Source organism: Jatropha curcas, chromosome 5 (genome assembly GCF_041381405.1).
Source record: "Jatropha curcas cultivar XTBG-Jc1 chromosome 5, XTBG_Jcur_1.0, whole genome shotgun sequence".
NCBI lineage: Eukaryota > Viridiplantae > Streptophyta > Magnoliopsida > Malpighiales > Euphorbiaceae > Jatropha > Jatropha curcas.
In genome coordinates, this window is record NC_143155.1 from 167,657 (window position 1) to 179,220 (window position 11,564).

General features: G+C 33.7%; 2 protein-coding genes across 2 annotated transcripts; both read right to left on the reverse strand.

The window, feature by feature from the left end:
- Positions 1-3,735: 3,735 nt before the first annotated feature.
- LOC105630332 (putative pyridoxal 5'-phosphate synthase subunit PDX1) lies at positions 3,736-5,139 on the reverse strand. The gene has a single exon (XM_012212139.4). The coding sequence runs from the start codon at positions 5,034-5,036 to the stop codon at positions 4,104-4,106; it is 933 nt and encodes a 310-aa protein (XP_012067529.1). The 5' UTR covers positions 5,037-5,139; the 3' UTR covers positions 3,736-4,103.
- A 2,344-nt stretch (positions 5,140-7,483) lies between these two features.
- LOC105630340 (O-glucosyltransferase rumi-like protein (DUF821)) lies at positions 7,484-10,589 on the reverse strand. Its single transcript, XM_012212151.4, has 6 exons — positions 10,354-10,589; positions 9,693-10,276; positions 9,168-9,357; positions 8,993-9,057; positions 8,279-8,489; positions 7,484-8,004 (listed from the first exon to the last, which is right to left on the reverse strand). The coding sequence occupies exons 1-6, from the start codon at positions 10,450-10,452 to the stop codon at positions 7,672-7,674; spliced, it is 1,482 nt and encodes a 493-aa protein (XP_012067541.1). The 5' UTR covers positions 10,453-10,589; the 3' UTR covers positions 7,484-7,671.
- Positions 10,590-11,564: the final 975 nt, after the last annotated feature.

The window sequence follows — 11,564 nt, forward strand, 5'->3', positions numbered from 1 at the left end:
GTAATTTCTAATTTTATCCGGTTATTTTTCTCCGTTCCATTCTAATTAATTTTAGCAAATAGAAGTTTCAAATTCAATCTCTTGGGTACGAGTTTTTTAAATATTTGAAAAAGAGTATTTTAATCCGTTTTTATTGGTATATACTCACTTGTACCGTGTTAATTCGGTTTAGTCGATTTAATAGACTTTAGATACCAAATGATTTAACACAAAAAATGAAGTTAAAGCATAAGAATTAAATAAATAATTAAAGAATCTAATTTTTAAATACAATAATTAAAGAATGATAGTATAATTTAAACTAATCGAAATTTATAAAAAAATTATGAGACAAATGATATGTTTTACATTAATAAATACATGAGATCATTTAAATTTGAGAAAAAAAAATAGAAAATGCAAAATATGAAATAAGTTAATAATTTCTCCATAAAAATAATATGCAACGCTAGACAACAAAAAATATATATAGGCATATAAAAATAGTTAGCAACATCGAAATCAACGTTGTTGATCCTAATAGTAACAAATAATTTTATGGATTTACATTTGATTTTAAATGTTGACTTCAAATTTTGAAATCTATACTAATTTGTTTAGGTCTACGTACTATGATAAATATTATTATTATTATTATTTTTTAATCTCCATTTGTTGGTTAGGTAAATTATACGAATATTATAACCTAATGCATTAGTTGGGTATTTGATTTAATCATTAAAAAAATTAAAATATAATTGTTCCATTTGAAAATAAATAATAGTTGTATTCACATTATTAGTATTCAATTTGTTTGATTTATTGACGTAAATTATAATATTTTTTCCAGAGAAAATATTCACTAATAGATTAGTGTAGTCAATAATTAAATATCTTTAAAAGAAATGATTAAAAAGAAGAATACAAAGCAGAAACAATAATTAAATCTTAAATTAAAAATAATTAAGCTCAGTCATATATAGGAATGGTTTGGATGCCGTGACAAGAACATAATGCACAGAAGTTAGAGAAAAAGAAAGGCAATATAAGACGTAGTGGGGATAGGCCACATAATTTAAATGTGCTTAATTTCTTGGCTGGGGACAGAGCTGCGCCCGCAATCAATAATTTACCCACTAAAGTCCTTTTTTTCTTTTTCTTCTGTCTTTTGGTATTTTATGATCCTTACCATCACGCTTTATCTACCGCTCTGCACATGTGAAGTGTGAACATCTTCGTCCTTTTTCATTATTATTATTATTATTATTATTATTATTATTATTATTATTATCTCCTCCTTCTTCCTCTTCTTATCTGCATCTCCAAATCAATAAGGCCATAACTAGACATAATTTACTGCTAAGTGTTTGTACCATCTATTATAACTATAGGGTTTTGAAATTTAGACTTTCAGGCAATGTACTGCCTTTAATAATGAATGAAGTCCTTTGATGAGAATAAGACGTTTGAGTTAGTTAAGTTGTCTAAAAGTAAAAGAGCTTTGGAAAAAGAAGTGGATGCTCAAGAAGGATGAAGAACACAACCCTTAACCAAGATTCAAAGCTATACTAATAATAAAAGGATTCGGCCAAAGGAGAGCAAGATGAATGTTAAAATTGTCTTCTTTCATAGAGATTTGGGTGAGGAGATTTTTATGAAGCAACTAGAAGGTTTCGAAGAAAACATAAAAAAAAGACTATATTTTAAACTAAAGAAAAATTTGTATGGCTAAAAGCAGACACTGAGGTAGTGGTATAAGAAATTTGAGTTTATTATGTAAAAGCAAAGCTACAAAAAGACTACTTCATGTCACTGTATTTTTGTATAGAAATTATCCGATGCTGATTCTATTGTTCTCCTTCTCTATTTGGATGACATGTTGCTTCTTGACCAACACATTGCTAGAATCAACAGAGTGATTATTTTTCCTTGAAAGAGTTGAGGCTAGCAAAACAAATTCTTGGCATGCAAATTATTAGAAACAAAGTGCCAAGAAGGTATATATGGTTGGTCACAAGAGAAGTGCATTGAGTCGTGAGATATTGCTTATGTAGTTAGAGTCGTGAATTAATTTCTTTCAAATCCTGAAAAATAAGATCGGGCTACAGAGAAATAGATTTTTAAGCATCTACGGAATACTTTCAAAATATGCCAAACACGTCTTAGTTGGATACACAAATGTAAATACGTAGAAAAGTAGTAATATGATAATATAAAAACGAATATAAATGTGAAACTGAGACATATATAGTAATTCAATGATGGGGAATTGACACCCATATTTCTTCCAATTGCTAATGGGTGTTTGTTTACGTCCAAGTAGGAAGGAATCAACAAAGTCGGTGACCTAACTCAAGTTGCCTCTTAATTGTTCTTTATTAATACTTTTCTTTTTAAATATTTGATTGCTATTTGATTACGTAAATTCCATATTCCTTTAGAAACCAATGTTCCTTACTTTTCTAAAAATAGATTTTTGAAAAAATAAGATTTTTTTTTTTGTTAAATTATGATAAAGTGCAAACAATATGTAAAATTATTTTTTCCAATTTAAATATCTTTCATTCACTGTTATTAAACTCGACTAAAAAATCAATCAATGGATCATTGATTTAATCAGTGGGTCAATATAGCAATTAATGAGTCATAAAATATTAATAATGTATATTAATTAAATGATTCTAATTTTAAATAATTATTATAATCTAAAATATCAAAAATCGATCTGAGTCATCGTGTCTATGCAGGTTGACTGGTTCAACCACGGGTCATTCGGTTCAATCCGTAAAATCAGTCCGTTTTTTAGGCTAATTCATTGGTTTTCCAAGTTGATCCACCAGATCAGGCCGGATTTAATAACTATGCTTTCATTTACTTAAACTACAAAGTTACCATAAACATAACACAAATAAAAAAACAACTAACAAAAGGACATAATTATCTAAATATTTTATAATTTAGGCTATACATATGCAAATGTAATTATCATATTTCAAAAACACGATAGTGAACCAAACCCTTACTATTGTGACGCGGTGTAGAATGTGTGAAGATTCTGTAAGGGACGGGCTATCAGCTACCAGATTAGCCCAACGGGCCACATGAAATCCTCAAGCCTAAGGAGCTTAGAGCTCAACTTTATGTCCTTATGGCCCAAATAAAAATCCAGATGGTATTCAGGAAGGGATGTGCTTTCACAAGAAGTATACATATATTGACGGATAATCAGACAAATGAATTACACAAAACTGACCTCTCAATTCATCATCTTATTAGTGTCTATGACTAGAGATTAGAGAAGATACAACAGGATTTTGTTTTCTCTGAACTAGTTACTTTGCTCACTACAAGATCCTCAGACCTTATCACTCCCTGGAAAGTAATTTGCTTAGCAATATTATATCCAACTGTCTAAATACTAACTCAACAGTCATAACATTAACCAACATTCTTTCTGACCAAAAAATGCCTTCATTACGTTCTGCTTACAATGTAAGAATTGCGCATTTCAAGTGCCTAACTACCTGCCGTTCTTATCACAGGATATATTAGATGTGTACCAAACTCATACATGCAAGAACCAATTAGTGGTATGAAAAAATGACAGCAACCAAACAGGACAGTAGTAATGAGGGAAAATCTATCAGCATCAACTATCATAACTAAACAACATAATTATGAAAAACAAGATATCAAAAAAATTACCAAGAACAGGAATTAAATACCACCAAATGATTAACTTTCTGAGCACTGTAATGAGCCAAAAATCACTCTCTTTTCAAAAGAAAAGAAACAGTAACTACATGTAATTACTAATTACAAATAAATAGTTTTGAAACAGCAATGGAAAAGCTTCAACTTTTCAATCATATCAGAAATCCTGAGATTTATCATTTTATCTCCACTCAACCTCATTATTTTCCACCAATATAAAAAAAATAAACAAACAACTCCAATCTCCTACAGCCCCCACAAATCAGAATTCAAAGAACAATCGTTTCTAAGATTACATATTAGAACCAAATAGACATAATCAAAGTAGCTTTGAAAAGTTCAAAGAGCTAATAAAAGCAAGAATAGTATATGGGTACATATATTCTCCACTAAGTGTGATTCAACTGCTATTACTCTGATCGATTGGCGTACCTTTCAACCTTATCATCATTCAGATTAATGCCAACCATAGCCTCACCCAATCCGCAGCTCACGTCTGCGAGTACATCAGGATCACTGTAATGTGTCACAGCCTGCACAATTGCACGGGCTCTCCTCGCCGGATCCCCACTCTTAAACACGCCAGAACCCACAAACACCCCATCACATCCGAGCTGCATCATCAACGCTGCATCTGCTGGGGTCGCCACTCCGCCTGCTGCGAAATGCACCACTGGCAACCTTCCCAGCTGCTTAGTCTGCATAACCAAATCATAAGGCGCGGCAATCTTCTTGGCGAAAGTGAAAACCTCATCATCATCCATGTTCCTCAAAACTCTAATATCTCCCATAACAGACCTCACATGCCTAACAGCCTCCACAATATTGCCTGTACCTGCTTCACCTTTGGTTCTGATCATGGCCGCTCCTTCCCTTATTCGCCGTAGAGCTTCTCCGAGATTCCTGCAACCGCAGACAAAAGGAATCCGGAAATTATGTTTGTTAATGTGGTTTTCTTCGTCTGCCGGAGTGAGAACTTCGCTCTCGTCAATATAATCGATGCCGATAGCTTCGAGTATTTGGGCCTCCACGAAATGGCCAATACGAGCTTTGGCCATTACAGGAATGGTCACAGATTGTTTAATTTCTTTGATCAATTGTGGGTCGCTCATTCGGGCGACGCCACCCTGAGCGCGGATATCCGCTGGCACGCGTTCCAAAGCCATGACAGCGCAGGCTCCAGCCTCCTCGGCGATGCGGGCTTGTTCGGCATTGACAACGTCCATGATGACGCCGCCTCGGAGCATCTGAGCAAGGCCGACCTTGACAGAGAATGGGGATTTCTTAGTGGTTTCATAGATAGCGCCGTTGCCGTAGACAGTTACAACTCCGGTGTCAGCCATTGCGAGGGACAGAGAGAGCAGAAAAATAAAGGAGAACAGAGAAAAACGAGAGAAAGGGCGGCGAAGAGTGGAGTGGGTGGCTAGGGATTTTATTTATTTATTTGTTCTAATTCTTGGTAAGGGAATATCCTTTTTCACATGCATAATAATTCATTCACATTTTAGACAAATTAGTTTTTTTTTTTTTTTTTTTAATTTTTGTTGTGCATAAGATTTTATGAACGGCTAATTTCATCTATTAAGTATTAATATAATTATCAAAATAAATAAATAAGATATTATACTTAATTTTTCTTAATCATATGATGATAAATAAATTAATTTATAATTAAATTGACTACATACTGTCCCTGTTGTTTAGCCCAATGTGTTAGTATTATGCTAATTAGTGTTATACTACCCTATTATGTAATCCATTTTGTTAGTGTTCCGTCCCTTTTGTGCAGTCCGTCCGTTTTGTTAATAGGCTTTCTCATATTAATATCTTATCATGTGTATGTTCGAACTAAGGGTGTAAATGAGGTAAGCTGACGCACGAACTATTCGACTCGGCTCGAAAAAAGATTGAAAAAGCTCGGCTCAAATCAGGCTCGAGTTTAATGATGTTCATCTCGAAAACTCGTCGAGCCTTATTTAGCTTATATATATATATATATATATATATATATATATATATATATATATATATATTTTATCATGTCGTTTATAATGTTTATTAGGTTTATGAGTTCTAGAACACTGACCATCACATCTTGGAGGAGATGTTATGTCATAATCAAATTGTTTACAATAAGATCCTAATTCTCTTTTAGTTTGTTGCATTTCATATTTTAAATTTCTTTGAAGTTTCAAATCATGACAGATTTGTAGTCCTTCTTTATAAATTATACTAATTAATTGACCATATGTTAATTTATCGTAAGGTATAGGATTACCATGTTGCTGTTTAATAAAATTCCTAACTTTTTCCCCCAAAAAATAAGGTAATCCAGCCAAGAATTTTTCCTTCCAAAAGGATTGGCTTGAATCTTCCCTTAACATTAATCTGGTGAGAAAAGTGGTTTTATAGTCTTGAAAATCACCTAATGTTCTACATTTAAGATTACTTAGTAATTCCGCATTTTTATCTTTTATGTGAGATGGATCTCCTATAAAATGTAATGAAATAGTAAGAAACTAGACATAAAATACCCCGAACATTAAATTTACTTAGTAAAGAAGAAATTGAAAACGAATTACTTGAAGAAGTATCTAAAATTAAAAACTTAATTAAAATGAAGCAGATTCTAAAAACTTATACTTTTGAAGAATTAAAATCTGAATATTTAGACTATAAACTAAATAGGCAAAATGAAATAAAATTCTTTGATTGGTATAACTTAATTAAAGAAAATCAATCTGATAAAGGTGTAAATCCAGTAACATGTCTAGAATCACAATTAATTTGTAAAAATGATCACACACAAACCTCTTAAAAGTTTACAATCCAGACTTCGAACGTTGAATGCTTACAAAGAACTTTTGGGGGAGAGGATGAGAGAGTGTTTAGTATGTGGTTATACAAGCTTATGCCTTCACAAGAGGATAGACTCCCTTTAAATAACATAGAAAAGAATCTTTACTATTCTACTTTTACTATTTATGAACAGTGCTTGGTCTGCCACCGAATCTTGAGCAGTGTTGACCTTTACTGTGGATGAATAGTTGTTGGTCTGCCATCGAATCTTTACTGTGGATGATGCGTTGGCTTTTCCTGTAGAAACAGTGATTTAACTTTTACTATTGAATGATGGTGAAAATTCAATCTCATGTTTGTAAACCATATCACATTTCACAGTCTAGTAAACAAGAATTTGTCAACATATTAAAAGATCAATTAAGTAAACTTGAAGTGCATTCAGCGACTACTCAACCAGTAGCTCTTGACACACCTCAAGCATCACGAAATATAAATAATTTAGAAGAAACTTCTAATTCTGAACTTAGTGAACCAGAATCAGAAGATGTAAAACAATTTGAATTAAATCCAATAAATCATCATAGGAAAATAGTTAATAGAGCTCCAGATTTAGGAATTATTGATAAACCTAATTCGTTATCTCAATTTAAATATATATATATATATATATATATATATATAATATTATTTTAAATTACTAGAGCATCAAGCCTCAAACGGAACTCAAACTTAAAATTTTCTAAATTAAGCTCGAGCCTCAAGTCAAGCTTTCATTGAGCTCAGGTTTAAATTTTCAAGCTTGTTGATTTTCAAGCCAAGCTAAATTCTATCGGGCCGAACTTCAAGCCTTATAGATTCAAGCTCAGCTCGGCTCATTTGCACTCCTGGTCCTGTCAAATTGAGAACACAAATTCGATTTTCGGTTTATGTTCAAACAACCTCGATGCCATAAGGTTGAAAATACAAAATCAATTCCCAGGAAGTCCAATTTGCTGGAAAATTGAAAAACATGTATTCTCTACGCCCGATGGGAATGATTATACCAAGAAAAAAAAAAATGAGTTTGTACATCAATGATTTTCACTTATGAAATTATGTTTTTGCATCTGTGAAAAAATAATCATTCCTAGCAGACAAACTACAAGCAACTCTAAACCTGCACAAATTTATTTTACTTTACACATTCTGTTTCTCCATTTCCCGAACATCCTCAATAGCTCTCTGTTTCTGTTGCAACCAACTCTTAATAAGATTGCCATCAGCAGGCTGGAGGGTACACGGCGGGGTTGCTGAAGGAAAGACAGTAGATCTTTTAAGGAATTCCTTTTCTTTCTGCTCAGCAAAGCAAAGTATGGAATCCATGCACGCTTCAAGCGCATCAGGTGGTGGGACAGGCTTGAAGTCCTGCAGCTTCGAATACTCTGATATTAGGTGGAACATGTAATCGTAGACTCGATCCATACTTAAGGCTTCCATAAAATCTTGCCCTGCTTTTCCAATTGCCTTCGCCTGACATTAATGAAAATTTTGGATTAACTAGTTTGTCTTGGACCCAGGACTGGAGTTACAATAATGATGAACAGCGGACATGATGACATTAAACTAAGAACAGAACCTAACAACCAGTTACTAATTACTATTTCTGCAGAGAACCTACCTGAATTGCAGCTCAGTTAAGATCAAGATCTTAAAACAACAAATGTTTTGCCCCCAGTAAGGCAGTATTGGATATGTGAACGGAGTTCTGGATGATGAGGTAAAAGAAATCGTAAGTTGAACACACCTTAGATGGGTTTGCATTGCCCCAGTCGACAGCAAACTTTATCGACCTACACAACTCATTCGCAGAAACAGGCCAATAGTTTTCCTTAGGAATAAGGCCACGACTGAAGAAATCTTCATATTGTGGAGAAATTATTAGCGCAAGGGAGCCACAAGATACAATGTATTTCAAGCTCACAGACCAGGCAAAGCCTTCAGCATAGATTTTGTACCTGCATGGAGAGGACAAGAAAACAAATAATAGATGCAAGATATTTGCACTTAACTAATCAGAAGAAAACACTTGTACATATTACAGAAAACTTACAGATACAAACTCTTAACATCAGATAGAACACGAGAATTTTGAGAATCTAAACATCGACCATAGAATACAGTAAACTGTCATCCAACCAATGACATATCAATTCTTTTAAATAATTGAAGGTTTCCTTCAAAGAGTCCAGTCCTTGCGCAACTTTCAGCTGTGGCATACTCATTATGGGTACGCATGACCAAAAATGATTCTGTTGGTATGCTTTCTTAATACTTGGGCGTTCATGGACTATAAAACTGGAGGTTTATCCTAATTGCATAAAATAGAATAATAAAATAAAACAACTGAATTTCGCATTTGTTTGTTTGTTTGTTTGAATAGGAAATATACATACAACACATAAAAACAATTCAATCAGGCAATTTTCAAAATATAAATCCCATGGTAAACGACACTCACCTGTAGTCACATTGATTTGATAGTTTGGAGCCCTCAAAACCAGCTCTTGCTTCTTCATCCCAATTCTAGAGGAAAACAAACAGACAACACCAAGACATAATTTCTGGGATTAAGATTCTCATGTCCATAATTCATATGTTAGAATAACAGTTTGACAATGTAAATAGAACTCAACCTGTCGCATAATTTGTGCCCCCCACTTCCTAGAGTGATTGCATTGCATTAACTCTGTGCGAAGAGGAGACAAAACATCTGGATTTCCTTTCCAATATGCACGAGGCCATTTCTTGGACCAACTTTTAGACTGAGAACCTCGTTTAATGTCTTGAAACTCCTCACCCCAGGATCTTATATTGATCTCTGGCCTATAGAGAGTCAGTTGTGCAGATATTGAATATTAATTGTAATAGTAACAGCTATAAGACAAATTTAGGGAGAAAAACCAAAACATTCTTATATTACAATGGAATCCAAATATTGCTTCCTCAAAATATAGATTCCTGCTCAATTGTTGATATCAAGTTAAATGCATGAAAAAGGAAAACCCCAAAAGTAGCAACACTTTCAAGCAAATAAATACACGTTTGGGCACTGAACAACAGAACCAAACCTACAAATAAATTACAAAAGAGAGAGGGAATTTTTCGAAAAGACAATATCAAACAAAAGCACCTAAAGATTGTATAAGTGAAAATCTTACCAACCCCAAAAGGACCAATCAGGAAATGGAATATCAAAGTGATCTTCAGTGGTGTCATAACGAAACAGTGGCAAAGGCATAGAGCTATGCTCGGTCTTGTTAATAATAGGCCTATCCATGCAATCGAACATGAAATCGACATCGGGTACCATCCCTGGATACCTTCTCAGCATCTGCAACAATCCCCATATCGTAAACATCAACCTGCTCTGCACACATGCATAATAAAGATCCAAATATAATCTTCCTCCAAAAATCACGACCCGAAAAGCTGCAAAATTCTTGGCCTCCATTATGTGATTCTTCGTTATCCCTGTCCGGCTCCAGGGCTCCAGATCGCGATGGATATACCTGAAAAACTCGGGGCATTCGGCACTCAATTTGGAGGAAGACTTGGAACGACGTGGTTGCGCAGTGGTGTTGTCGTTGGTATATGGGCAAGTAAGGAATTGACATTGTATGATTTTGTAAGCTCGAGCTTGGCGAGTTTCTTCATCGAAGTTTTTGAGCGGGAAAATGTGCCATGGCGTTGGGTCTAAGTTGTGTCCTGCAACCGTTTTAGTTCTGGACGCGAAGTTATCAACCTGTTCGATGAAATTCCGCAACGAATCAAGAATTGAAAAATACAATCATAAGGTAAACGCAAAAGATATTGGTATACCTGGTAGACGAAAAGGAGAGTGAGAGAGACGCAACCGATGAGACAAGGGAGGAGATAAGAGGGATAGCGAGGAATTGTGCTCCTGAGAGAAGCAGCCATTGAAAGAGAGAATTTTCGTTCTGTTGCAGAGGTGGTGAACCGGTGATGGCGATGGATTGTGTTTTCGCGGCATTGCGTCGCGTCTGGTGAGTTTTGGTTTCGCTTTTGTGTTGGGTAATTTTCGTGGCTTTCGGGCTACTGGGCTATTGCTTCCCTTTTTTTTGGGCAAATTTTACATTTTTACTGTTTTTGGTTTCGCTTTTTTATTTTTTACCGTCTCTGGTTTTTACCTTTCACATTTCCTTCTCTTTTGAAATCATGCGCCCATCGATGGTAAAAAAGTACACCTATATCAAAAGGCTCACTTCTTTTTTTTTTTTTTTTTTTTTGTTTTTTTAATCAAATAGTTGCAGATTATAATTTTCAGATGTAGATATTTATCTTCATATTTGTATTTATAACTTTCGAAATTTTTACCTTTATCTATTATCTTTAATGACTAAATTACCCATATCTACTCATTTAAAATTTTAGTAACTATTCATATAGAAAATCACTTTTTTAAGAAAGTAGATTTTCAAAACATTAACTGTAAAATTGTTAATTTTTAAGTTTGATTATAAAAATTTTGATGGAAATCAGTTTTGATGTCAAAAAATTAACACATCGTTTTGATGTGGAATCAATAAATAAGTATGAACAATCATTTTTTATTTATTTATTGAGAAGCTCAATTAATCGAAATAATATGATAAACTACTTTACGTTAACTCACAAAATCGGTAAAAACCGTTTTATTAGTATTGCTCCATAAGGCAATATCATTATATAGAAAAATTCAAAATATTCAAATAATGTGGTAATAACAAGAATAGGAATTGTTGAATCAAATAAGAATCAAAATTAATTAATGAGATATTCTTATAATTAAGAGTAATAATGTTTGAAGGATTTTGCTCTCTGTAACACTGCGTTGGACATGATTGGAGATTTTGTTGCTACCAATATGTGAAGGGCGATGGGTTCTTGAAATTGAGATATCATTCAAATGTTTTCATCTCCGTATTCTTGCAGTGGCTAGTCTTTTTTGTTGTGTGGTCCCTCCAACATGTGGGATCCACAGACATTTGAAAAGAAAAAAATAATAACAATAACAACACGTTTTTGTTTTG

Bases quoted from the DNA above. Each gene is read 5' to 3' on its own strand.
- LOC105630340 (XM_012212151.4), bottom strand. From the start codon at position 10,452: ATGGCTGCTTCTCTCAGGAGCACAATTCCTCGCTATCCCTCTTATCTC. The intron at 10,277-10,353 runs GTATACCAATAT...TTCATCGAACAG, and splicing joins CTCTCCTTTTCGTCTACCAG to GTTGATAACTTCGCGTCCAG. The intron at 9,358-9,692 runs GTAAGATTTTCA...GACTCTCTATAG, and splicing joins GATTGGTCCTTTTGGGGTTG to GCCAGAGATCAATATAAGAT.
- LOC105630332 (XM_012212139.4), bottom strand. From the start codon at position 5,036: ATGGCTGACACCGGAGTTGTAACTGTCTACGGCAACGGCGCTATCTAT.